This window comes from Alosa alosa, chromosome 19 (assembly GCF_017589495.1).
Source record: "Alosa alosa isolate M-15738 ecotype Scorff River chromosome 19, AALO_Geno_1.1, whole genome shotgun sequence".
In the NCBI taxonomy this organism is placed as follows: Eukaryota; Metazoa; Chordata; class Actinopteri; order Clupeiformes; family Clupeidae; genus Alosa; species Alosa alosa.
The window spans coordinates 13908959-13936650 of record NC_063207.1 but is presented as its reverse complement, the minus strand read 5'-3'; the positions used below and the strand labels follow the sequence as shown (position 1 = coordinate 13936650).

Sequence of the window (27692 nt, the reverse complement as noted above, 5' to 3'; positions counted from 1 at the left end):
GGTTGTATGATGTGTCCAGTGCCTCAGTTTGATCTTCAGGAATTTCATGTTGAGTTTGAACTTACTCGTCCAGACATCAATTTTAATTAACTATTTCAATGTTTTAGCAGTTTTATTTATTGAGGAGGGGGCATAAGACATTTTATTGATGTGTCAGCTGTAGATGATGTCATTGGCTTTGACAGCTGAAGACCTTTCGGCAATGACATCATGGCACAGACAGGTTGTAGCACTCCTCAGATCCATGCAGGTCTTGTTACCTCGCTCAGTTTTATTACTACATGTTGCAACACATCTCCAGATTTAGTTCTTTTAAGGCATTCCATGTGTCCAAATCCCTTATTTTATTTTGGAAATAATACTAGTTTGACAGGAATGTGTATTATAGATTTCAAATCTGTAATGATACTGATTGACTGTGTGATTGCTCTTCAACATGTTTTTAACTTCTTAAAAGTGTACTGTGTAACCTCTGTTACACTTATGGTGTATTAGTGTTTTTGTTTGTTCAATGTGCAATAGACCAATGTACATAAGCTGTGAAAGCATTAATGTGAATATGTGCCGATTTCAGAATAAAATCATTGCCATTATGTTTGCCATAATCCAGACTGGTTATTTATGAAGTGGTAATGTTAGAAATTATGTTTTGTTTGCTATAAATGTCCATGCACAATGTAAAGCACTACACTGTAACCATAGCAGAACAGATGTGTATATTAACTGTTAGATTAGAATATACTTTGTTGGCTGACAAAAAGCAAAAGAAATGTATGTACTTTTTATTGTTCGTTCTGAATATCAGTTATCGATCTAGGGCATCTCACTTTGACAGCCTTGCCACCAAATTGTGTGCGGTGCAGGTCATATCTAACTTTCATGTGACCATAAAGTCATTTTCCTGTCATATTCTGACCGCTACTGCAGGGCTGGGTGAATTATCAGTAACTTTTACCATTTGCATACAAACTGATTAATTTGCATTCTCAGATATGCACATTGTTCACTGTTCAGTGCTTTGCATTAACTGTTAGAGAGTGACTTGTGTCAGTTGGCCAGGGTCCAGTGTGATTGATGTGTCTTTCTGGGTAAATGCTAAAACTATTTAGAAAGAGGGGGTATCAGGGACTGTATTCTACAGTAAGTGCAGAGCACACAATTCCTGATTTGAGTAGAAATTTCCTCTGTTGTAGCGTTGTGCTGAAAATGACCTTTTGGCAAAAGTTTGAAGTGGTACTGTAAACAGCAGTTAGTGTTGGGTAGGGGGTGCTGCCAGAGGGCTGTATTGGTTTAACAAACATAGAGAGAAACATGCTTAATTATAGCCACGTCACAATATATCAACAATAATGTGCATAGGATATACAATAATCACAAACGCAATAGTATATCTTCAGAAAATAGTAAAGCATTTTAACCAATGTGACTAGAGTACAGAATGATGAATTAATAGATATAACAAGGAAAGGAAAATATTAGTTACAGCGAGTGAAAAAGTGTGAAATGGTGCCACATTAACCAACATAATAGAAGAAATCCACAAAGAGCCACAGTTATCTTCTAGTAGTGGGGGTAAGAAAGGGGTGTGTGAACTTAAGGTGAGAAGGCTAAAATGTTGTACTAAAGCAAAGATTCAGCCTGCTGTGCATCGACTTGATTCTCCTTTCTTCTCCTGCACACAGATGAAGGGACTCTGCAGTCGTCTCTGTGAACGCTTCTGCTGTTGCTGTAGCAGACCACAATACGAGGGCTGCTCCAACGGCACCTGATAAGCTCTAGCACTTTGGTTTGTGTAGGTAAGATCAAACTTACCTACACACAGAAAGCTTTTACTTCAGTGTGTGTGTTTCTAAGAGGAGAGAACTTTGACCATGGATAGTGTTATAATTTGAATATTGTGGGTAAGTCTATATCTGACCATTTTTCATTGTTCCTATATAATTTGCATTTTGAGACATTCTTTGTGTAAACTCTTAAACTCTACATCAATATGGATTGAATTGGGGCAGTGGTAGCATAGTGGTTGAGTTGGGCTAGCATGCAGTGGGTTCACCATTTGTCGTCCACCATTGTGCCCTTGAGCAAGGCACTGCACTTAACCCTGAGTTGCTCCAGAGTACAATGGCCCTTGTAATGTAAGTCGCTTCATCTGCTAAATGAATAGATGTAAAAATGTAAATGTATGTTTGTAGGAAGAGATCAAGGTTCTTGTTCAAGCTGGCCTCTGTTAAGTACATTGAGACACTTGAAAGTAGAACACTGTTGTACAATTACATTATAACACTATAAAAATAAAAGTGAATTGAGTTGCATTATGTCCTTTTTCCCCCCTCTAGCCTTGTTTGCCCCACGGATCTCAGCGTCCCGCCCTGGCCAGAAGGGCCCCACGGTGTCTCATGATTGGCATGGGGTACTTTCCATAAGATCATCTCTCAATGCAAATCAAACCAGTGATTAGGCTAACTGAAATAAAACCATGCCAATCTATAGGTATAGTGAATGGTTTGTGATGATGTGGGGCTATTTTAATTCCAAAGGCCAATCAGGATGCATATGGATCCATGAAATAACTGGCCTTTAAAAGTAAAAAATCGGCCTGATTCTATGGGAATTTAACATAGGGGAGCGAATACTTGACCCCTGTATTTTAAGGAAGTTTCATTTATTTATTGACGATACATTATTCATTCAGAAAGAAAATTCGTTTCCTTTTGATTCCCTTTGAAAATTGGTTGGATATTTCCTCATTTTTTTACTTAAGGCATTAAGATCAATTTCCAAAAGATGACTTTATATTCTTTTTAGTCGACTTTAGCATGGGTTCAAAAACTTATGAGCCTAACTGTAAATCCAAAACACAGATTATCTCTCACCTCAATATTATGAGTTGTTGTTGGTAATTTCCTTATTTATAAAGTCTGCAGAAATTGTGATTTATGGAAAAGTCTCCGAAAGTTGAGCTTGTCCTCATGCACCTTCATTACAATTTGACAGTGGGACAGCGCTAATCCCTCACCAACTTAGTGGGACGTAGGCCTGTGTCTATACACAGATTCCAGCTGCCCTGCCCCCCTGATGTGTGATAAGTTAAATATCCTGGTACTCGATGGTCTGCATACATCCACCTGTTGTCTGGAGCACTGGTATGAGAGACACCTCTCACATTTAAATCTGCTAGAACAGAGGTTCTCAAACATTTTCTGTCATTCCCCACTTTGGAGGTGGTGAATTTTCAAGCCCTACCTGACCCCATCAACCTGACAAAATGGTAATGTTAAAATATTTTTTACGCATTTTGGTTCCTCGTTACATTTCCCGGCTGGGTCCGCGCTGGATCAGATGTTAATTTCATTAATATGTCAGTCTGTTTATTACTCCTATGTTTGTGTGTGACTATTTTGTTTTGAATCTATGTTCTTCCTTGTCAAAAAAGAAAGGCATTATTAAAGATAGACACACCTGTCATGTCTATTCCCCACATCTGCCCCACACCACTGTGCTAGACAAAAGAATATTATATAGTTGGTAGTTGGTACTGACAGGGGCGCTGCTAGAAAATGTGGGCTCTATGACAGACAATAATTCTCAGTCAGTTGTAGAACAGTAAAGTTAATGCATTTGATGTTTCTGTAACCTGGGATATTTTATGCATTCTCTGATGAGATGCGCCCACACCCCCTGCTCTCAGATAACAGAGATGCCCTGGTGATTCGGGGGTTTCCAGATGAATGCCATCTATATGTTTATATGTAAAGTTGTTTTTAGATATAAGTCTTGTCTTTGACTGGCTAGGCTCTGCCCTGCCTGCTCACTTCTTCTGGAGGAGCCCTCTCTCTCTCTCCTTCTCTTTTCCTCTCTCTCTCTCTCTATTCGAGGTCAAGTTCTTAATTTTATGGAGTCAGATTAATCATAGTTTCTCGTAATACCACTGCTTCACCAGTCTGTCAATGTTCAATCCACTTTTAAACCATTGATTCCTAACGCAATTCTCATCCTGAGGACACATTGTGCCGTCCCTTACAATCTTATTTGATACAATCAAGAAAATTATATTTATTGTCCATGTTTAAATGGACAATAAATATATTTGTCCAAAGGGGATGCAATCATCAATTTTGAGTTCTCAAAAAATATTTAGCCTAAGAAAAAGGTTTACAGTTGGGGTTTACTAAAAATGGTGGGAAAATATTTAATTTACTTTTATGTTATATACCTTTCTAAAAAGACTATCATCATGAATATTGTGTACTACCATGTTTTTCAGTTTACATTCCTTGTTGCCATGAGGAATATTCTGTCTGCTGTTTCTCTGTTCCTTCTGACTGCAAGCATAGGCTGTATGGCTGAAAGTGATGGGGAACTTGAGGTGGGTTATTTTTTTTGTACTGAATTACAGTAACTCACATTTTCTTTCATCATACATTTTCCATTTGTTAACAAATTTTATTTAGGTAACACGGTTGAGAATCTCTATAAAATGTGACAATGTTTCTTTGTAATGTAACAGAAGTTAGGGCTGGTTTCCCCGTACATGAATTAAGTCTAGTCCCGGACTAAAAGAGAACTTCAATAGAGATTTCCATTGAAAATTGCTTTTAGTTTTGGACTATAATCCATACATGGGGAACAGGCCCATAATCTTCTTTTGTAGCATAATATGTATGTGTTCTCCACAGTTCAAGATTGGTGACATTATTAGATTTGATAAGGGGCACTATGGTGTGGCTCTTGGAGAAAAAGGAGAAGGCGGTGAACAGTTTTTCCACCAAACCACAGGTTAATTGTCATTTCAATCACAATGATCTGAGTGATGTAACATCCTTAATTGTGCCTAGCCACATATATTTCGAATGTTGGGTAGTGCATACTGTAAATAATATTGTAGTGCACACTGTAGATAATAACACCCTGACATAGAGACAGAAGGGTTCTGGTAGTGGTAATCTGATTCAGTAGTCAAGGCTGAAGAGGCTGTTATATGATTTCATGAATTCTCTTTGCATTGTGAAGTTCTTGCATGAATCCACCTTGCATTGTGGAGCCTCTCATTAATAACATAACGGAACCCTTCGATGGACATTATCTTATCTTACGTAACAGATAACATGGAGAGCAACAAAAACTAAGAGTGTTAACAGAAAGGGTTGGATATTTGGTGTTACATTATCAGACAGCTAAATGATGAAGGTTTGTAATGTTTCATTTTGCCTAGCTTATAAGCTACTTTATTTTAGTAGGCTATAATTGTAATTTTAAGTTACATTATTTTAGACTATTAGACCTATATTTAAAATAATATAAAAATATATCCCTGTTTTCTTTAAAAGGGGTAGTATCTTGTTTGAGACTTTCTCATGCATCATAATGTTTTGAGGTCAATAATCCCTGCATTGCTATTATTTCATTAATTCATTAATTTCACTTCTGATTTTTCCTATACAGAAGGTTGTGAAATCGCAGCACTGAATCCAGATACAAAAGCAGGTCGCCGCCTAGATAATTACCTAGATGTAGATGAAGCAAAGCCAAACCTTGAAGAAATTCAAGAAAGACTTAACACATGCAAAACACATATAAACAAAAAGGATGAGAACTTTGGTACCTGTTGTGGAAAATACCACGATTGGTCCAACAACTGTGAACATACAGCTACCTATATCCGTTATGGACCGGAGGGAAGAGTCTCCTGCCTGGTAATGTGATCTTCTTACTGCAGAAGTTATAGGCAAAAAAGTATAATTCAGGCATACACACCTGTATGTCAGCATATGGTTACTATGGAACTAAAGGTTCCAGCAACATCGGGTTACATGCACAAACACATGACATCCTTTCTGTCTGTCTGTCTGTCTATAGACCTTTTCCTACTTACATGTGGTTGCTCCAAAATGTAAGAACTGGCAGAAGTGGGAGGAGGACAAATTTGAAGACTGGAGAAAACCATGATGGAAATGGGATAGAAACACTTAATCATGCATACTGTAATCATGAAACCATACATTAACATAGACTAGACTGGGCAACAGGGCACAGCCAACTCAATGGAAACAATAAAAAGGCTTGTGTAATGAATCTACAATGAGCTTCACATTTTGAAATAAATAATGGGGGGAAAAATGAACTTTTCCACGATATTCTAATTTTTTGAGATGCACCATACCGCTTGAACACATATTAACATTTTGCTGTGAGCAGAAAACTGGACCACAATGGACATAATATGTTGAAATGGTAATGTCAAAAGTTGCACAAAATGATCATAATTGTGGATGGAAATGGGGGGTATTTGAAAAATATAGGCCAAATTTCCATGAAATATAAATTTCGAGATATAACTGACCTGGATTAACAGAAGAAATATGTAATATATGCATCAATCTTTGAAACAGCCTACATCAAAATTTCTAGACACATTTTGAACATCACACTGATCACTGTAAATGTAACCACCGTTTTCTGTCAAAGGGTAGGCTATTTGTCCACTCCAACATATTCTATAAATATGCTATCAAAATAGGCTACAATATATATGATGATGCAACTTAGCCTGCTTATAAATGATGTTAACAGAACACAACAAATACAAATATTTAGCTTTAGCCTAGCCTACTGATGGCGAGGAATTACATTTTTTTAAGATGTCCAAACCATAGCATTGGAAGGCATATACTAATGACTGTTGATGATCAGATGCGATTACACATGTTTTATCCTTTCATGGATATATTGAAAAATAATGATAGTCGAAGAAGGTTTACTTGTCGGGCCTTGTGAAGCAAATTGGCCTACTTACCCTGATTGTGAAATTATCCATGCACTGTTTTTGGTAAAACTTGGACAAAGACTTCTATATCAATACATATCCTGAGCAGCAGGAAGCTGGTGCCATCTGTGAGCACTTGGGATCTGTAAAGGCCACCACACACACAATTGCAAAAAGACATAACAGAATACATCCTGAGCATCAGAACTGCATAGGCTACTGCTGGGATCCGTAAAGGCCCTCCTACATGGCTACAATTTGTGTATTTCATATTATATTACTGATTGGCTACTTTTCTTTTATGAACACACACACACACACACACACACACACACACACTGTCCCTGTATTGTGACCTCCGGGACTATAGGGGGCGGTACTACGTTCACAAAGGTAAATCCTAGTCGAGGAAGATGAAATATGGTGGGCGCAGGTGAGGAAGTTTTCCTTTACAAATGTATTGTTATGTTGGTTATGTTTTCACGGTGTATCACATTATGAAGAAGCTATGACAAACTGGTAGGAAATGCCCTGGCTTTTATGCAGAGGGGACACGTAGGCAGGTGCTTCAGAAAAGGGAATCTACGCAGGTCCAAGACCTTTGCTGCGAAATAAACACCTGCCTCAAATAAACGGGAATTATGCAGGTGATTGAATCAGAACAATGCAGTAGTATTCCTATTTCGTCCGTGTGGCCAACATCGAAACAACATCACTTTGGGAAATGAAGCCCTTGGTTATTTACGTTTTGTTTTTTTTATGTTTCATCCAATCATAGCCTATGTTACTGCTGAAAGTCTGCTGCCAGGAGGGCAAAATATGCATTTGAGCTGGATTTGTAATAGGCAACCTTAAGCTCTACCTTGAATTACGTTTTTTCCTCAACAGTGGAGGTGTGTTGTTTCTTGGTGGTGGCGTTGCTCTGGGGAGCCACTAATCCATTTTTAAAGAAAGGTACAGAAGGCATTGAAAGAGTGAAGAAGGGGAATATTATCCTTCAGCTCCTTGCCGAGGTTAAGTTCCTGTTCCTCAACTTCAAGGTAAGCTACCGTTGAATTCTTGTAGCCAAGGATAAAATTAGCCTACGTCCAGATTCTTGTAACTTGTGTCGCAACACATTCTAGGCCTAATTCTGTACTTGCATTAAGATATGCTCAACCCCTCAATTTCCACCACTCATTAACTTACTTTTCTCCAGTATCTGATTCCATTCCTGCTGAATCAAGGTGGATCTGTGGTCTACTACTTCACCTTGGCCACCACAGGTAAATTAGTGGCTAAAGTAGTGTATTAGGGCAGTGGCTCTTAATTGGTATAGCTTTGGGACCCACAATTTCCCATGTCCATAAAGTCGCGACCCTTATATTTTTTTTACCATTCAAGCCAACAGATATGGTGAGCTATATGGTAAGACACATAAAGTGCCTGTGTAGACCTACTTGTTTGGAACATGCGAATGTTTGGCATTACATTTGTGAAATCTTCAACTCCTGATGTCACCTTAAGTACTCAACAGGTTTGACTTTGACAGAGGTGCCTTGTTTCCATGTGGCATTTTAGTTTTGATGTTTCATGTGTCTCATGTGCCAGCAATTCACTGCACACCATACACTGGGGTTTCCATCATAATTTGTCCTCAATTTAAGTGAATCCATATCCTAGCTTACTTCAAATATTCAGGGTAGCAGCCTACTTGCATTTAAAATGATGTCTAACATGACCTATGTCCATGGTAATGACTGACATTGGCCACGAATAAAGTCTCTAAAGGTCCACTATTAGATCTGATAAGGTGGCATTTTAAATTGATTTTTTTTTTTTTAATCACAAGCTTTGCAACCCACCCAGAATGGTTCTGCAACCCACTTTTGTGCCCCGACCCACCAGTTAAGAAACACTGTATTAGAGTATTTGTTCTGTCTAAGTGAGCTATACTTTTGATAATCTTAAATAATTAATGATTTTTGATGATTATGTTCTGGCCCCTCTCATAGAGCTGTCCGTGGCTGTGCCGGTCGTGAACTCTCTCACATTCCTCATAACCCTGCTCACAGGCAGTTTGCTGGGTGAGGACTTTGGTGGGAAACGTAAGTACTTAAAGGCGGGGTTATGTCGGAATGTATGACTTCAGCAACCTTGACCCATAATGTCAAAAGTCATGTTGTGTTAATTGTGATAATATTTTGTCCAGGAGTTGGTATTTTCACTGATGCGTGTTTGATGTATTTCAGGAGCTGTGTTTGGGATGCTGCTGACCATGTTAGGAGTCTCTCTCTGCATCTTCAGTTCAGCCTCTGAAGCCAAGGACACAGCCCCGTTGAACACCACACTGACCTGAGGACCATAAACAAAGCTATGGAAGTAGGGACCTGATTACTGTAGTTGGTGTCTGGCATGCCAACCCAGATCAGATGGTTACACAGTCTAACAGTGGTTGAACTTGAAAGACTGTCTGCACTCTGCACTTTCAATACTTTTTGCTGCTGTTCTGTAGTATGGTGAATCACTCACTCTTTGTGATGTTTACATGATGCTGCTGCTGCTGCTATGTCTATGTATACGCTTCAGTTCATTATGCAGTGCAACGCAACGTCGTCATTTTCTTACGGTAATTAGATATGACTTTCTAGATCAGTGACATCTTCTGTAACATTATTCCTGTAGTTTGTTTCTAACTTTATTGTCAGAGGCAGAGGGGACAAACTTTTAAAAAATAAATTTTCTTGTCTTCAAAAGCAGCTCCAATGTAGTTTGATATTCATTACATGACCAAAAGCAGATGCAGCTCAACAGCTTTTCTCAATCTTTGCACTCTGCAACTCTTTACGTTGACCACATTTGTTTTTATATCACTTCTATATTCTACGAAACATTGCTGGGTATATGTAGTAACAGTTAAAAGCAGTAAGCCGCGTGAGGCTGTAGGTTTGCGTAGTGCTCCTTAGCGGAAATCACTGGAACCTATGGCCTCTTGGGACTTATAGCTTAGTTTTCAGTTTGGCAACAAAGGCACAAGGATGTTTAATATAATATATGAAATATTTGATTTATTCAATGTGAAAATGATTTGACTAGTGTATAACAGATGATGTATATGTTTATATATACACATATTAGATATAATATATTTGATATTTGGCCAAGTATGTGCTTTAGTAACACTGAACTGGATGTGATGTGAACTGAATGGCTGGTCAGCTGATTTCAGTGTAGAGAATCCTGCTATATTTTTAGATGCTGATCTTGCTGAAAGCAATTACATTTTCTCATAGTGCCTGTCCCTGTCAGAAGATATTTCATACTGAGCTGTATATTCTTTATTATTACATGAGGATTTGGGAATGGGTTATTCTAAATAAAGTGTCCACTGATTAATACTATTAAAGAATATTACTTATTTATTTTTCACAGGGATGGCAAACACACATGAACCAGCTTTTATACAAAACATTTCCAACATTTACTCTAAATGATACTAAAATATTAGTTAAACTGTAAGTGGTCAACTGTACAGGGGACACAAATGGATGACGTAATGTAATACATAATGGTTCAAACGTGAATGAAATTATTTTTGTTGTTTTAGGTCAAAAGTAAAGCCATTCAGTATGTTCCTTCATCAAAATCTGAAATATTTGGTACAGGTGCATCAATATCACACTGTACTGTATATTCAGGGGAAGCTCCACCATCCTGGGGCATCATTGCTATAAACTGTATTTTAGTGATCATTTATTGTGTTTATTAAGTCATACGTAGTGTGATGAGAGTGTGTAGAAGTACTTATATATTCCAGCCTTAATCATACAGCAGGTAATTTGTGAAACATGGCTTCCCATTGATAACCGACCACCGCAGAATGGTAAGAGCTGTGTCCAGGCCTGGTACTGAACTGAGTTCCAGGGTTCACTCTCTTCTTCTCTCTGAAGATACTGGCCTCTCCTGTGAGTCTGTCTCAGCCAAGCTCTTGTCCAAAGGCACAGCAGTAGTGTTGAGATCAGCCTTGGAACCTCGAGGCGTTTCCTTCTAGCTCAGAGACATGCAAAGGTAGGGGACAGATGGTGTGTTAACCAGTGGGCTGACTTAACAGACATTCAAACTGAACTTTAGTTTCATCCTCTCTTGGCCTTGTAAAGGTCTACTGAGTTTTGCCTCATAGATGGAAGTGTATAATTTTGCGTAACTATATCACATTATCACATAACACTATACAGGTAGTGGGGCCCTGGACATAGCAGACCTTCTAATGACCTTACAGACTTTAAGACCTAAAGATCTTAAGTCATTTACACTAGTATTAAAAAATCCTTAATTACTAAGCATTAACTTTTAAATACTTTTAAAAGTATTACCAAACATGAACTTCTCATATTGAACATTCTGCTGTTTGTGTACATACTAAGAAAATGCAATTTTCCCTAAGCCTGGTTTAACAATCCCAGTCTAGACAGCTTGTAGTGAGGGTGAGTGTGAGCCACCTGCGCAGAGTGGGTTGACCGATCAGGTCCTCCTGTGTCCTCCTGAGGCTCCGGAGACAAAGTCCTGCAGTCGAGGTCAACAGGGGCCTGAACCAACACACAAAGATAACAATGTGGAGAACTGCGAGAGGGAATTGCATCTCTCCTGGGATGCCGATGGAATTTGTACATATAATGACATGATTTCTGTAGGTCGCAATTTTATATTGGCTTAAGTTTGCATAGATATGAAATCACTAGTGAATTTGATCTTCCTACCTCTGCTTTATGACTAGCACACCCAGAGTTTTGTGCGCAAGTCTCTCTGTGGCTGGAGGAGGGTCTAGAGACAGAGATCATACTGGACTCTTCCTCGACTGGCTGGTTCACCTCAAAAAAAGAAAATATTACAATGATCTTTTTTTATGTTTTAAAGTTATTCTAATTGAAGGCCGAATATATTGATATACTGTATCACAGTGCAACAAATGCAGTTGTTTCATCAGACATTTTATATTTAGTCTCTGTGGATGCGTACACACGCACGCACACCTCAAGGTCAGTTTGAAGATTGTTGTTCTCAGATGGATCCTCATTCTCTGGTGTCTTTGTCTGTCTCTGCAACAGAGAGGGGAAGTGAGCCAGAACTAATTGGATATCAGCCAGGGAGAGAAAAAAAAACATCTCTGAGACTCGCTATTTTTACCTCTGAGAAGCCGCAAGAGATGAGAACCAATTATTTTAGGATGTGTGACACATTGTGTTCAGACAGAAATACACTCTTGATGTACACATGCACAGGCACACACACACACATTCCTAGAGCTTAGTGGTGTTTTTCAAGCTTTTCTATTTTTGTTCATCTTTTCCATCTCTACTCTCGTGTCATTGAAAGATAAATTAAAACTGTTATCTTGACTGATTAAATAAATGACATCCAACTGTCACAGTCTCTCTCTTTCTCTCTCTATCTCTCTCTCACACACACATACACACATATATACAGCCCAAAGGGCTATGATTTATTACTATTATATATTTCAAGTACTGCAGGGTTGCTGTGTTATCTCCCATGTCTGTTGGTTTCTGAGAAAAAGCAACAGAGTAGGCTATGCAGTTTGGATTGACCTTGTCCTTAATGAAGCACACTAGTTTTAAAGTAGATTTAAAAAATCAAAAAATAATTTATGAAAGTTATTGAATATATACTGTGTGAATGTACTTGTATTGGTTCAGCAGTGAAGCTGCTGCTGCTGTGTCTCTGATGATCCAAATCTGAATCTGAAGTTGAGCTCCCTTTCCCCTGCAGAGTTATTTTTGTCTTTAAAGGAGAAAGGAAAGAAGCAAGGAGTATTAAGTGTCTGACACATCCTTGATTACACACAGAGAGAAAAATATTACTCTCTATCTTCCTCTTTGTCATCTCCGTTACAAATGTACCTTATCTTTGTGGTCTGTTTCAAGGCTATCCTTCTTATGGTGTTCTTCCTCTTCAACTGTCTCAGCGACTCTCTGGAACAGTCATTTAAGGGAAGAATGACTTCTCTGAATACAGACTGATGGCCAAAAATCTAGTGGTATGGGGTTGGTGATTCTGTTACAACATCACTGGAGAAAAACATTGGTAATCATAAGAGCAAGGACAAGATAGTGGCACGCCAATGCAGTGGGAAAGAGGGGAATGACACACACACACACACACACACACACACACACACACACACACACACACACACACACACACACACACACACAGAATGAATCTGGAAGAATAGTGAAAAGAGGGATGGTGCAGTGGTGATGGCATGTGTATGTATATGCAGGTGTGTGTGTGTGTGTGTGTGTGTGTGTGTGTGTGTGTGTGTCTGTGCGCTTCGCTCACATGCCTGGTCAATAGGGAGGTCCACCATGATGTTGTCCTCCTCAGGCACCTCCTGAGCTCCCAGCACCTCCTCCCTCCTCTGGCCCGTCTGGGCCTGAAACACGCTGGGCTGAGCCGCTGCAGGACCCGCCCCGGGAGAGGGCAAACTCATCACCATCACAACACTTCATTCTAAACATCGGTGTGATGCTTTTGGTCTGTGGGACCAGCTATGTAGATTCATTTGTGAAGCTATTGTTTGTATTCAAAACAACATACAGATAAGGTAAACAGCTTTCATTAGTGTGTGTATACATCTGTTGATATATCTGTGCGTTTCTGTGTCTGTGTGTGCGTGTGTGTGTGTGTGAGAGAGAGAGAGAGAGAGAGAGACAGAGAGAGCGAGCAAGCATACCTGGTGCTGCCCTGTCTTTAAGTCTTTGTGTGTTTGGGTTCTTGCGCACTCTGACAGGTTTGGCGTAGAACACAGACTTCTCCTCTCGGACGCTTCTCAGCCTCTGGACCGTCCCAGGACTCCTATCCTCTGCCTCGTCCCCAGTGGACTTCACCCGTCTCCCGTCCATCTGAGACACCACCACACTCTCACCTTTAACCTTACAGATTTGACCCTCAACTGTCCGCATTAATACATTCTTCTCAGAAAATGTCTACGGCATGTAAAAGTGGACAGGGTCAGAAACATGTCAAATCCCATATAACTACACACACGCTTAAAAGAACACACACAGAAACATGTCAAATCGCATATAACTACACACACGCTTAAAAGAACACACACAGAAACATGTCAAATCGCATATAACTACACACACGCTTAAAAGAACACACATACACAGTTACCTCTGGTGAATCTAACAAAGCTGAATCACTGTGTGTGTCATGAGGACCTGCCCGCCGGTTCTGAAATACCCACAGAAATTAAATCATACAAATAGTTACATATTCTCTTTAGTACGTATATATTAAGCAATACAATGCTACTCGCTGATACCTTTATGTCAGATATTATATCTTGTTTGTGTTAGTTTGTTTGGTCAACAAAGTCCATACACAGCCATATCGTCCCAACCAGTAAACCACACACCGCACAGTGTTTTTTTTGTGCATTGACCTGCACCCCCAAGCTCATACATTATATGTATCCTTTGTACTCACCCAGTTTAATATACAGTATGCTGCAACATGACACTCCACATGACTAACATAAATGTAATGAAGAGTTTCTAACCTCGTGTTTTCTCTGCTGCCTCCGGTTCAATGGATAATACCTACAAAATTCATAAGCAATATACTAGATTAAGACATGCTACATATGATAATATAGAATATAAAGGATCTCTTATCACACAAATTACAGACTTGAGTCTATCTTGCTATCATCAGAGACTTTCTAATGAGGAGACACAGCACTCAAAGAATCCTCCATAGAAATGCATGGGTTCATAAAGCCTATATGGCAGTAGTCTCTACACATATTACGCTCCTTCTTGTATGCCTCCCCATTCACTTGAATAGGAAAATAGCTGCCGATAACTGCCCAGAGTGCGTTGCAAGATGGCCGCTGAGTGGGGTCCTAAAATCCTAAAAGGACTTTGCTATCATCATTTAAGTTCCATATTTCCATACAACAAGGCTGAAGAAAACTCTAAGCTTATTTAAAGGAGGTTTGCCTCCTTTTAAAAAGTAATCTCTGCACACAACATTCCAAGACACAATGTGTTGTTTGAAAGGCCACAAGGTTTAAGAGACGTCTTGACAGTTGATGTTATTTATGGCATGGCATTAGACGGACTGAAAGGATGGCTGACCAATGCAAATGCGCAAGCATTCAAATCTCTTTACAAGGCAGTGATTTACCGTGTTCGTACAATCACTTTCTGTGTGTGTGTGTGTGTGTGTGTGTGTGTGTCTGTCTGTCAGTAAGTATATGTGTGTGTGTGTGTGTGTGAGCTTGTGTCTGTGTGTCTGTGTAGCTGTGAGTAGGTGTACATATGTGTGTGTGTATGTGTTTGAGTGTCAGGCTGTGGTTGTAACCTTGTGTGAGTGTGAGTGTGAGTGTGTGTGTGTGTGTGTGTGTGTGTGTGTGTGTGTGTGTGTGTGTGTGCGCAAGATTGGGGCTCCACCTGTCTGCACTCCCTCCTGTAGCTTTTGGCACTGACAGCTCCAAATAAGGAAGCTTCTTGAACTTCTCTGTTCCCACGGCAACATAGCACTGGCCATTCACCAGCTCCTGTGCTGTCGTCACGGTCGCCCCTTCCAGAGTGTAAAGCCTGCAACGTCATTATGAGATCAAAGTTCACATTCAATCTGACTGAGGCAGTATGTGTGTATTAGAATATAATGGTGCACATAATGGTACAGTTGTATGTATCTTCATGATTCCCAAAACGGACGTATGAATCTACATGTGTGAGCATGCGTGTGTGTTTCAAAGTCTGATGTGTGAGGGAGGGGACATGGTGTGTGTCCTGAGATCTGTGCTTGTGCATGTGTGTGTGTGTGTGTGTGTGTGTGTGTGTGTGTGTGTGTGTGTGTGTGTGTGTGTGTGTGTGTGTGTGTGTGGCAGCATGTGTGTGTGTCGCGTGTGTGTGCAGTGCGTGTGTGAGCGTGGGGAGACACCTGCGTACGGCTCCGGTGCGTAGAGCTGCCTTCTCTGTGATGAGACAAAGGACCTGCTCCAGATCCTGCATCATGTTCTTGGGGAGGATGAACCGCAGCGGAGTGCCCACCACATCGCCATTCCTGAACACACTTCATACAGAGAATCAATGTGTGTGTGTGTGTGTGTGTGTGTATGTGTGTATGTGCAAGCGTGTGTACATTTTCATTCAAGACACTAGGACAAAAGCTATTGCTTTAGAGTAGTACCAGTAAACAGGCAATTCCCATCACATCAAAAGGATATGTTAATGTGTAAAAACAATACAAAAGCCTTTACAAATAGCTGTCTAGTTCTGTCCGGATTGAGAGTGATGTCTCTACTTACTGTATGATACATGGGATGGGTATGATCTTCCTCCATTTAGCTGACACGTTTGGTCTTACAAGTGGCTTTGCCTAAAGCAAACAAATCAGAGTAATATTATATTACTTATTAATATTGTATATGGTATTGTAATTAAGAAATTCAGCACTGATGCGATTTAATCATTGGATTAAGAAAGTCCTAAGAGTCATGGAGAATACAATGGCCAGAGACCTGGCACAAATATTCAAGTGTTCAGTAAAGTAGGAGACACACTGCCTGTTTTCTGTATCTGATTTGTAACAGTATTTGGCCAAACAGTAGTAGTTGGTATGGGGAGGACCATTAGACATGCCTGGGCAGGCCTGCAGCTCAAATAACACTAAGCCGCTCCAACACCCTTTGTTCCACCTGCTGGAAATCGTAATCTCACTCTCTTTGCCTCACTCATGCACACTCACACACACTCTCACACACACACGCACACACACTGTATTTCTCTTGCTCATCTTTTTCCCCCCTATCTTCATGTCAATGACCTCTCTGTGGTTTTGGTAATGACCAGGTCAAGCTCGTCCTAAAGAGGCCCAGATGACCCCACTCTTGCCCCCGTAACAAGGGACAACACAACAAACACAAAACACCTGTACCTCTCTCAAATCAGGCATGGAATAGTGACAAAAAAACAGGCTCAACAGGCAGATAACACGAGAAGTGTAATATTTTTCTCTAAGATGGAGTGACAGTATTCCAATGAGCTCTTGCATTCTGGATATACCAATGTTGAAAACACATTAAGCTAAGCTGACCTTACCTCTACTTTATTGGCTAGTGGTTTCTTCACACCTGTGTTGAAATAACTAGATATAGAATAGAAAAACAGATGAAAGAGGAAGTAGAGGAAAGGCATAACAGAAAAGAAAGACATTTCATAGCAAGTAGGTAAAAGTAAAAAGATTACTTTTCATATTACCATATGAAATATATACAGAATAACTATCAAGTTGAAATACCTGACAATGAAATAGTAAATTCTTACCACTAGATAATGGTATTCTATATATATTATTATGATGACTGTTAGTATGTGTGTTCTCTGTCTCATCATGTTGTCACCAACTCACTCCAGTCTCTTGAACCTCTCAAACCCAGCAGCGACGTAGTGGGCACCGGTCTTCATCTCCTCCAGCTCCCGCACGCGGTGTCCATTCCGGGGGGTATAGAGGGTCCTTACAGCCAGCGGTGCCTGGATGTTCAGCGTCACGTCATTCAGGAAGGCTTCCATGCAGGACACCTGCCTCTGGTTCACCACGAACCTCCTCCCCATGAAGAAGGGGTCACCATTGCGGTAGACCACCACACTCTTGACCGGGGGTAGGACAGCCATGGAGGTGCTGGAGGTCATTTTTGGGATCCAATCACGGAAAGCTCAGGGTTTGAGCCCCCTCCTCAAGCTCTGGTAGGTTTCTGCACAGGCAGGCAGCTGGCTTAGTCCATATCAAAGGTCCCTTAAAAAAAGCAGGAACAAAATGTATATATATTCTGAAAAAAGTGTTGTCCACTTAGCTATGTTTGAAGGTGTATGTTTGTATGTGTGTGTGTCTGTGAGTATGGGAGTGTGTGTTGTCTCCAGGTTTCCCCTCACACACTCATGTGTCCAGTCTCATAGACGGTCTGTGAGTATTTCCTGGTTGCCATGGCAGCACAACCAGCAATGGCTGCTAGCTGTGTGGGCTTTACCCACAACAAAAGGGTGAGAGAGAGAGAGGGAGAGGTTAGAAAAGGAAAGAGATACACAGAAAGACAATTGGTGTGGGAGTGTAGAACTAAAGGAGCATAAAAAGAAATAGAAATATAATCTGATGACGTAAAAACAGAGTGAAAAATTGAGACAAGAAGGGAGAAGAGTTGAAGTGCTCTTAGACGAGTGAATCAAACAAAGCATGTCACTCGCCACATCTTAACAGATAAAAACCACACTGAATTATCAATGAGCTTCCATTCACAAGGAGGCGGTACACATCCTTCTTGTGAAAATAACACTCCAATAGCGCATCATGGTGGAGAACACACACACACTGTTGGCTCTGCGGCCATCTGTGTATGTGCGGCTACACTGTTCATGTGAGGCTACACTATCTCTGAGCTAGATTTTCTCAAGTCAGGGAAGGGCTTTGTCCTCATAGAATTTTATTCCAACACACAAAGAAGGCATACACAATTTATTCCACATTTCCCTATATTTGATGGGATTTGGGTATTAACTGCAAAAATAGTTTCTGGTTGTACTAGCACTAGCTGTATTAGCCGAGGGCCAAGTAATCCAACAATGTTCTTTTAATAATTTCACTAGAATCTACAGACCAGAGAGCATTTGCATGTTATCAGCTTCAAGCAGGCAGGATGCTGAACCGGCCCCATTGCACACTGCCTTCTGCAGGGACACTGTATTTGCATTCTCTATAACTCCTCACAACAGGGAAGATAAGGCCTCATTCGTGGAAGCCAAAATAAGAACCAAAGATCCTTGATTACTGAATGTTTGAGTGTATTAAACCTACCCAACATTCAAACAACTCCACAATTCCACTGCTATCGATAAACAAGACACCATCCTTAACTCTGGAACCACTGAGAGCAATTGCATCTACTTTTAATGGTGAACCAATGGATAAACAGTGTGTAAAGTTTAAACATAATTAATTTATTCAAGTACAAAATTCTATAAACAAAATATACACTCTTTATACACAGGTAAAAAAACCTTCACAAAGCACATAGTTTAATTTCACTGATATTGTATATACATTCTCCGACCAAGCGATCATTTCGCATCATTAGCTCACTGACTGAAGGAGTTTCTCAGAGTTTCTGTCCCTCATGTTGAGGCCGCTGTACTCAACTGCTGTGTTCCATCCTCCAGGTTCTTCCTCAGGCTCAAGTACTGTAAATGTAGACAAAGTAACAATTATGGCTTCCCGTAGACACTACTAAGTGTTGTCATTATTCCCAAAATCAAAACCATAGCACTTTGAGGAGATCTTTGACACCAGGTGTACTAAATATATAACATTATATGCAAGACACTTAATATTACACCATACCTCAAAAGGTTTAAGTAAGTCACTTTGGATAAAAGTGTCAGCTAAATACATAAATGATAATCAAAGTTTGAGCATAAATTCAAATGAGAACAAACTGGGAACTGATATCACTGCCGACAAATTGTGCTAAGAATGCACTACAAAAATAGAGGACATAGTCCATTGTCAGCTCAGAGATACTTTTGTTGCAGCCAACTGGTATAAGATCTGTAATCCTACCATGCAGAGGGCTTGATGTAGCACATATGCTATGGCGAAAATTCAGAAGTAACATCTCCACTATGTGACAGAAATTCAAGTGCTTGGTCAAACGGCACCCTATGAGACAGGCCTCATGATCCTACGTACTACCATCCCTGATGTCTGAATACTGTCTAAATACTATGTGAAAAGGCACTTTGTGATTTCTAAATATTAAGTGATGGGGCAGTAATCCACTTTCAGAAGACATTTGTGATGTCTCAGGCTTACATAGGCTTAGGGCCATTAAGTGTAGGCAAGAAGCCTTCACCATTGTCCTCTATGTGTAGCGGTACTAAAAGAGTGGAAACCGTATCACTCATGATAGCCCTTACTTTCTTGCGGCTGGCAATGGCCTGCTGAATCCACAGCAGCTCCATGGCAAGTTTGTTCCGGAGGATCCGTGCTTCCTCACGAGTCCGAGGTGGGTCTTTGTCCAGGGAGCGCCGAAGGGAGTCTAACCAAGAGTATGCATTAGTGTATCATGTTATAGGGAAGCAATTAAACAGATTCAGTTCAATTATTCAATCAATTGAACACCTTAGCACACATCAGATTCCACCAGATAACAAGAGCTACAAGATTAGTAAGTTCTAGAAAAGCACATGAATGTGGGAAGTAGTACTCACCTTTCTGAATAATACTTGGATCCAGTCCTAACCGACTCAGAGCTGCAGTGGTGTCTTTGATGGTCTCCTTCTTGTGTGTCCTCTCCCTTGCCTCTCCCTGGCATGGTTCTGATTCGCCCACTGTTCCTCCATCTGACAGGCTGGTTGTCACCTTTGACAGCCTGGAGACTCCTTCTGCACTGGCACTGGGGAGACTGTCTCTCTCTGGCTCAATCACCTCAATATGCGGGGGCTCGTGTTTCTTCTCCACTTCACGCTCAGGTTGTGTGTTGGAGCGAACCTTCGCATGTCTGCCATGGCCCAAAAAAAGAGACGCTCTGGTGGGAAAGAATACACATGACATGAGGATATGCTATTGATTGAAGATGAATACTTACACTGATGAAGGCCTACATATAAACTCAAAATAACGAGGGAAAACAGCATGACTTGAAGACAAGTCAGAGGCCTGTGTGTCTATACCGTTTACATGTCAATACACATGCATACAAAATTGAAACTTGCAAATGCCAATAGAAGTTACTCACCTCTTCAGGAAATGTAGGGATTTGAATTATCCCCCCCCTCCACTGCAAGTCATTTAGATCTCCCTCGATCTCTTTGACAATATCTTCGTAATCGTTTCGCACATATTTCATAGCCCTTCTCATCAAGTAACCCCGACAGCATGCCTGTTAGCAGTTAACAATGCCAAATTTGTAATTTGTCAAAAGAAGTGCAGTGCATTCTGCCTCATAAGTGTTGTGAGGGTAGTGCTAACTTAACGTTCACAAGCACGACTAACTTAAATTGAAGGACTGCTCAAAACACAAGTTTAATTCTACGTTAGTCTTATTTGAACCTTCAGTATCGTTACAGTTAACGTAGGGTTAAGAGAAGCTGTAATTCTAGCATAGCTAATGTTAGCAGAAATCTCTGCACAGGTTGCCAAATCGCTTAGAACTAGCAAGACAAAGTTGTTAGACGAGAACATGTGGCACTGACTGACTCCTTGATACTACTAACGTTACGGGTAACAATTGTGAGTTAACTCCTTTAAGCACAAAGACAGGGTGTTTACCTGAAATATTGTGATTTTTTCCATCCATTCTTTTCTCTCCATAAGTTCCTGGACGTTGGCAACGATGCTACCAGACGGTTAATAATAATCAAGGATCTTTGATGCTACCGTTGCTACTAGGCAGAGGGTAAACAACTTATGGAACACTATCGCCATCAACCGGGCAGGAGTAAGGATTTGTTTGACAAACAGGCTGCAAGAGGAAATGCTACCCATGGATTTACAAGAAGACGCACACATTTGTCCACGGGATCATTCTTTTATTGTGTATATAAATAAATGGACATGAAAGGTTTCAGGATATTGTAACAGTTTAGTAGCCTACAGATAGGCTACTTGTACAAGGTGTTCCTTGGGAGGATGAGGTAGGCTCAGCAGATAAAATGTCTAAGCAAGTAAAGGGTTCAAATCTGTGAGCACACAATACTAAATGCACCACAGAATCTGTACAACAAAAAGTTTGACAATTTCAGCTTTGATTTTGCAATCAAGTGTAGGCCTACGGCTAATGCCAAGCAAAGAACTTAGAAACCAATGTATTCAACTGACCACCTCATGTTAAACACATTTGATATCAATGATAATTTATTGTGGACTAAGAGAAAACATGGCTTTTATACTTTGTGTATGGCTGTGTGCACATTTTATTTGCACATTCATGCTTACAAAACTGTGTGCAGGTTCTTTGTATGTCCATCCATGTTTATTTTTGACCATAAACATTTTTTGGGATCGCACCTGGGTCTTGGGTGCAACAGGTTACACTACAGCATTATTTAGACATGTTCTTGTGTAATGCTAAAGAGTTGCTGAAATTCTGGTTTAAGCCCTACAGTTACACCTCTTAGGTTATAAATATGTACAACTACTGAGGAAAACATGGGTCTCTCAAACATCATAACACCTCCTCAAAACAAGTATCACTGGTATTATTTTAAAAGCATTAAAAGGAACATCAACTTCGTTTACATTTTTACTTTCAGTATTTTCACCAGAATAGATCAGTGCTTACTGTTTTCACAGTAAGAGTCCTTTTGGCTAGGTTTCCAGATGCACATCCATTTTAATGTGCCACTTCTCTTTTCAAAGAAACCAACCTTGTGACTAACCACAACACAAGCTGTCAGGGCAATTGGGACAACTAATGAAACATTTTGAATACCCTGTTTATAGAAACAACACTTGACTAAGATAGAATGAGAGCTATTCCCCTCATAGCTTCAGGTCTCATGAAGGTTTACACAATAGGCACCATTTTAGTCTCTGCAGCAGAAATGTGTTCAACTCTTGTGGTTTCCACAAACAGCCTAAAATCAACAGCTGTGTCACTGCAAAAAGTGATATCTTACTAAGTGTTAAAAAAGTAGTATTGTTTTTAGCATATGGATAGTTTGAGCTTTATTGTAAGATTATTTGACTTAAAAATAAGTCAAAATCTGTGCCATCTGTGACAAATTGTCTTAAATCTTATACATTTTCTCAATCCAATGGCAGATACATTTACTTGTTTTTATGTTTGAATTTAAGAATATTTTGACTTATTTTCAGTCAAATAGTCTTATAAAAAAGCTCAAAGTATCTTTATACTAAAAACAATACTAACTTGATTTTCTATCTTAATATAACAGTACAACACTTGGTAAGATATCACTTTTTGCAGCCAGTATATCAGAAATAGTTTTGGCTGTTAATGATTAATATAAGTGTTCCACAAAAATGTTTTACCTCCGGATACCAGCATTTTCTCTGTGCCCAAATCAAGGGCTTAAAGGACATATCTATTCGGACCATATGAAATCTATTAATCATTATCAACTACAGTATATGCTACAGATGTGGTCTAGAAGAAATCAGAATGAGAGACACCGAGATGTTGCTGTTGTACAATCAAGATTATGCATGGAAGCACAACACTCTCCTCACTCTTTCATACATGCTCAAGTAAAATGTTTGCACTCAAGGAACAGAATTTCCTAGGTTGAAGCCAACTTGCCATGTACCAGTTAATTTATAATTATGTAATTCATCTCCAAAATTGGATGGTCAAAAGTCATTCCCTGACCATTATAGGCAGAAGAATTCAAGGAATTGCTTATGCGCCTTTCAACAGAGATAGAAAAAGAGAGAAAGGGAGGGTAGAAAGGAGTGAATGGTGTGTGTGAGAGAGAGAGAGAGAGAGAGAGAGAGAGAGAGAGAGCAGAGAGAGAGGAGAGAAAGAGAGAGATCAGCCCTTTTCACCTATGACACACAACTGTAGCCTTACAAAACATGATTACAGCACCATTACCTGCAATCAATATGGTCTTAAAACCCATTGCAATCAATTCTATGTGCTTCTGAAAGCCTCTGATAAGTGGCTGAAGTTTAGTCCTGGCATCCATCCCATAAATAGTGTACAACACATTCAACCCGAGTCTCAAAACATTCAACCCGAGTCTCGATTCAAGGTGGTTTAAACTGCTTTAGAATTTGTGTCTTTTGTCAAATGTACTACTAACACATCTCACCACAATAGAGCCAACAGGTTACCTCTGAATTGGTCAATTCATGCTCTGTGCTTCTGCTGCTACAAGTGCCTGATTTTTCCTCTTGAAAGATTCAAGAAATAAAATGTATATCACTACATTGGCAACCTAGCTTTTGGCAGTTGTGAAATGTAGTCATGGCAATTGCTGCGCCTTGCTTTGGAAGTGATGGAACATGTTTTTGACAGTGAGCTTTGCTGTTCAGGGTCCAGATGACTTGGGAAGGTCTTGGTTTTCAGCCAGGTGTAGTTTTTGTCTGTGTAAAGACCATTAAGGATGCTAACAAAACAGTCACCACTTTAAGACACTAAGAACCAAGAGGTTAAACAGTCAGCATTAGTGTGACAGAAAGCCAATTTTCCTATCGACTGCAGGATTGCATGGAGCAGAGGGCAGTTAAGGGAAAGGATACATTGAGCTGCTCAGTTCTTCCAGCTGCAAAGAGAGGAAAGGCAAAGTGTTACACAATGTTGTGGCTCGTGTTCCACACAGGGTTCCCACTCTATTCCATGGAAACCCTGTAGTACTTGTCAGCCACCTTCCTTTCACATACATTAAGTTATGTTCTGCAGTTTAATTTACTTCCCGTCAAATTTATACTGTTTCAACTCCTAGTGTATTTATTTTTAAATATGTCCTATTATGTTGCGTGCATAGTAGAACAGTGCATGTGGACCCAACACCTGTTGCTGTTCTAGAATTTGACTATGTCAGTTCACAAGGACAGAATGTATCCCAGGAATGAGGGGCTGTGCAGCCTTCACACAGCTCTGACACATGCCACACTGATCACCCACTTTGCCTCTCTCGCTCTCTCTCTCTCTCTCTCTCACACATACACATACACAGAGATAACATAAAGACCATTTGGATTACAGTAAGTAAGTTTGTTTCTTAATATGATAAACTTTGAATCAGAAAATAAATGGGTGAGTGTGTAACTAGCGATATGTAGGAATGGACAAGCTCCATCAGAGCAGGGGCGTCCCTCTCTATCTTTAAAAAACACTTGAAGACACAACTCTTCCAAGAATACCTATTCTCCTGGTGCTTCTGACACACACTTCCCCCTCTTCCGTCCTCCCACTTCACTTCCCTCTCTTCTCTTCTCTATCTCTTCTTCTGCCACTTCTCCTCCTCTTTTCTTCTACTAATACTTAATATACAGGCACTCCTATCCTCTAGCACTAGTATTGACAAATATAGCGATAACTCCTAGCTATATTCTCCTCTTCACTGTAGCTAAATGTTATTCCAACGCTGTAGCTGTAGCCTTTTAGTTTAAATTGCTTGAATGTTAATAGCATACATTTTATTACCGGTATATTGCTGTAGTGTAGCTCTGTAGCTTAAATCTAAAAATGCTAAAATGTTAATAGCCTAAATGTTATTCCACTGCTGTAAGTCGCTTTGGGCAAATGCGTCCGCCAAATTAATAAATGTAAATGTGTGTCTATATGCCAAACAGGCCACACTTGCTTGGAAAAAAATGTCTTAGTTCAGCATAAATCAACCATGTGTATAATGCGTGTGTCTGCATTACTGTATTGTGTATGTGTCCACTAATGCATTCTTACGTTGCAGAGCAGGTGTTCCAGGTTGCGGTCGGAGGCACATTTCCGCTGGTCCTCAGACAGTTCCTCCACATGACTGTCCAGGCTGAAGTGAAGGCGGGCCAGCTTCTCCTGCATCTCCCTGATGTGCTCCAACTGCTCAAACGAGCACACCTTCCCTGTGGGACCACACGAAATGGTGTAACCACCAGAGCACACAAATACACATTTCTACAATACATGCACAGGACATGTATATTATGCTAACCTGTAGGCTTCAATAAACACAAATACATATATCTGTAATACATGCACAGAACATTATGCTAACCTATAGGCGTCAATAAACACATACAATTTCCACCACAACACGAGTTGTAATGGTTGTTTGTGGAAAAATGCAGACACCAACACCCTGCCTCTACAAAAATGAACATCCAAACAATCACAAAAGATGAGATCAACACAAACAAATATAATCTCATTTATGTTGCAGAGAGCTCGATGTGGACTGCAAAGCCAAGCAACAGCCCAAATAGTGCAATCGCTGTTCAAGGACAAGGACCAGTTATACTAACTACAAACAAAACATACAAATCATTGTACAAAATATACAAATCCTTGTCTTACCAAATGCCTGGAGTTTTCCCGAGTGAAAGTCATTGAGTAGATTAAGCAGTCCTCCTTCCATTTCTCTGACATCTGAGACATCCGTTAGGAATGAGTGTTGTAGTGGGGACGACTGAGTGACTTTACTGGGTCCGGCAGGCTGGGGGGCTCTGGGCTTCTCCTTATGGGGCCTGATAACATAACCGAAGCTATTTAAGCAACAAAAACTACTTTGCATTGCCAATTGGTTATTTTTTTAGCCTAATTGGTTTCCTCCAGGAGAGCGTTTTTTTTTATTTTCATGTACAAAAGCAGTCATAATTCTGTCATATTACATATTACTCTTATGATTCAGACATAATTGTGCGACTGTGAGCAGTGATTCACTTCCATCGGTCATTTCAGTACACACACACACACACACACACACACACACACAGCAACGCACCTGGGGTTCTTTGGCGGAACCAGAGGAACACTGAGGACCTCTTTGGACGGTTGGCCCACTGTCCCCACGGACCGCTTGAACTTGTTCCTGTTTTTGGGAGAGGGGGGCTGGGGCAGCCCCAAGGAGAAGGTGGCACTCTTGCTGGCTGGGAGGACGGAAAGTTTACGGGGGTTGATGGGAGGAGGGGGTGGCTGAGGTAGCGACACTTTGGGACTCCGCTTCTTCCGTTTGTCTTCCATGGTTGTGCTTTGTGTTGTCTGAGTAAATGTGTGTACGAGAGAGAAATAGTGACAAGAGAGGAAGAGAAGGAGGGGTAGAGAGATGGGTCCAGCCGTGCACCAGCAGTGTTGGAAGGGCTTTCCTGAAACAACAAACACAGGAAGTAAGGCTGATCCTCTGATCCTTAGAGGTGTATTGTTCTGGGCATGTTATTTTGGTCGTGATTACAGGGTTTGGCTAGGCTATATGCATTAAGACCTTGTCTTCGATATAGACCAAGTTCCATCATTCTACCATTAGTGTAGACAGCAGATCAATGCTGCATTCTAAATTACGCATGAAATCAATATGCATCACAATTTCTAAGTTTAGAAGTTGGGCTCAGCATATAATCTCAATCCTTTCAAAACGTTTTAAGAACTTTATGGATAGTCCGTGTGCATGAACTCAGCTTCAGTTATGTCGCATCTTGTGGGAAAACATTTTGTTGCTGCACCGTTGTGACAACTGACATGGAGTCAGGGAATCACAATCTATCCATTTTAAACAATTAATTTCGTAGTCTATCTGCATACAAAATGAATGCAAAGACAATTGCTTTAAATAAATAAAGATTCACTTAATTACTTTTTGCATCTGTTAACTACATGGGTGTAGCATATTTTGCGTTTCGCCAGAACAGCGAAATTAGTTATCTGGGTCAAATAACAGGATAGTGGAGGATTGTAGCAGCCCGGCATATGACGGACTCATCCAGCCACTTAATCACACTAGACGCATCTAGCAAACGCGCCATTACCGATGGAATATCCAAATGTTTTTTCAAACTGGATGATTTTCCAGTTTCAATAGATGACCACCGTGCACGAAGTGAGCAACTGTGAATTTGTAGATAAGATTTGAGGCAGACGGATTGAAATCCTAGCTAAGTAAAAACAATAGCGTGCTTATAAAATGTTATGCACTATGCGTACGCCGCCATCAATTACCAATAAACAGCCGAACATAGCATTCATTAAGCGCACTTACCTTAGTCTGCTACGTCGACTTCACACGGGAAAATTAAGCTGCAGTCAGGACTCCAAACCGTGGTGTCGATGGATATATTGAGTTTCCCATGGTCTGAACTCTTCTCCGAGGCAGGTTTCAGCAGTCAGTTATCACTTGGCGTTCCGCGCGCCTCTCCCCCACAAAGACTCTCTAGCTCGCCTACCATAGCGACCATTATAATAACCCAG

At 40.3% G+C, this 27692-nt stretch overlaps 4 protein-coding genes across 6 annotated transcripts in view; 2 read left to right on the top strand and 2 right to left on the bottom strand.

Moving 5' to 3' along the window:
* Positions 1 to 3709, top strand: part of kiaa1109 (KIAA1109 ortholog) — a 53783-nt gene extending 50074 nt beyond the window's left edge. Inside the window, 2 exon segments of the mRNA XM_048228339.1 lie at positions 2337 to 2410; positions 3689 to 3709. Coding sequence (XP_048084296.1) covers positions 2337 to 2410; positions 3689 to 3709 — 95 coding nt within the window.
* A 3392-nt stretch (positions 3710 to 7101) lies between these two features.
* On the top strand, positions 7102 to 10125 carry tmem234 (transmembrane protein 234). The gene is made up of 5 exons (XM_048227745.1): positions 7102 to 7196; positions 7652 to 7803; positions 7962 to 8028; positions 8758 to 8850; positions 8995 to 10125. The coding sequence occupies exons 1-5, from the start codon at positions 7184 to 7186 to the stop codon at positions 9099 to 9101; spliced, it is 432 nt and encodes a 143-aa protein (XP_048083702.1). The 5' UTR covers positions 7102 to 7183; the 3' UTR covers positions 9102 to 10125.
* A 23-nt stretch (positions 10126 to 10148) lies between these two features.
* On the bottom strand, positions 10149 to 20055 carry dcdc2b (doublecortin domain containing 2B). 3 transcript variants are annotated; one of them, XM_048227741.1, is made up of 17 exons: positions 20041 to 20055; positions 19747 to 19868; positions 17192 to 19011; positions 16882 to 16927; positions 16089 to 16159; positions 15722 to 15853; positions 15226 to 15372; positions 14331 to 14370; positions 13943 to 14002; positions 13497 to 13665; positions 13107 to 13219; positions 12661 to 12732; positions 12443 to 12541; positions 11773 to 11838; positions 11500 to 11610; positions 11242 to 11328; positions 10149 to 10789 (listed from the first exon to the last, which is right to left on the bottom strand). In XM_048227741.1, the coding sequence occupies exons 3-17, from the start codon at positions 17470 to 17472 to the stop codon at positions 10670 to 10672; spliced, it is 1614 nt and encodes a 537-aa protein (XP_048083698.1). In that variant the 5' UTR covers positions 17473 to 19011; positions 19747 to 19868; positions 20041 to 20055; the 3' UTR covers positions 10149 to 10669. The 3 variants fall into 3 exon arrangements, with proteins under 3 accessions (XP_048083698.1, XP_048083699.1, XP_048083700.1); XM_048227742.1 differs by having other exon boundaries at positions 11500 to 11601; XM_048227743.1 differs by lacking the exon at positions 13943 to 14002.
* Positions 20056 to 21339: 1284 nt separating this feature from the next.
* On the bottom strand, positions 21340 to 27686 carry ccdc28b (coiled-coil domain containing 28B). The gene is made up of 6 exons (XM_048227740.1): positions 27484 to 27686; positions 26236 to 26596; positions 25809 to 25978; positions 25203 to 25357; positions 24038 to 24060; positions 21340 to 23881 (listed from the first exon to the last, which is right to left on the bottom strand). Exons 2-6 carry the CDS (start codon positions 26472 to 26474, stop codon positions 23827 to 23829), a joined length of 642 nt encoding a protein of 213 aa, XP_048083697.1. The 5' UTR covers positions 26475 to 26596; positions 27484 to 27686; the 3' UTR covers positions 21340 to 23826.
* Between the last annotated feature and the right edge of the window lie 6 nt (positions 27687 to 27692).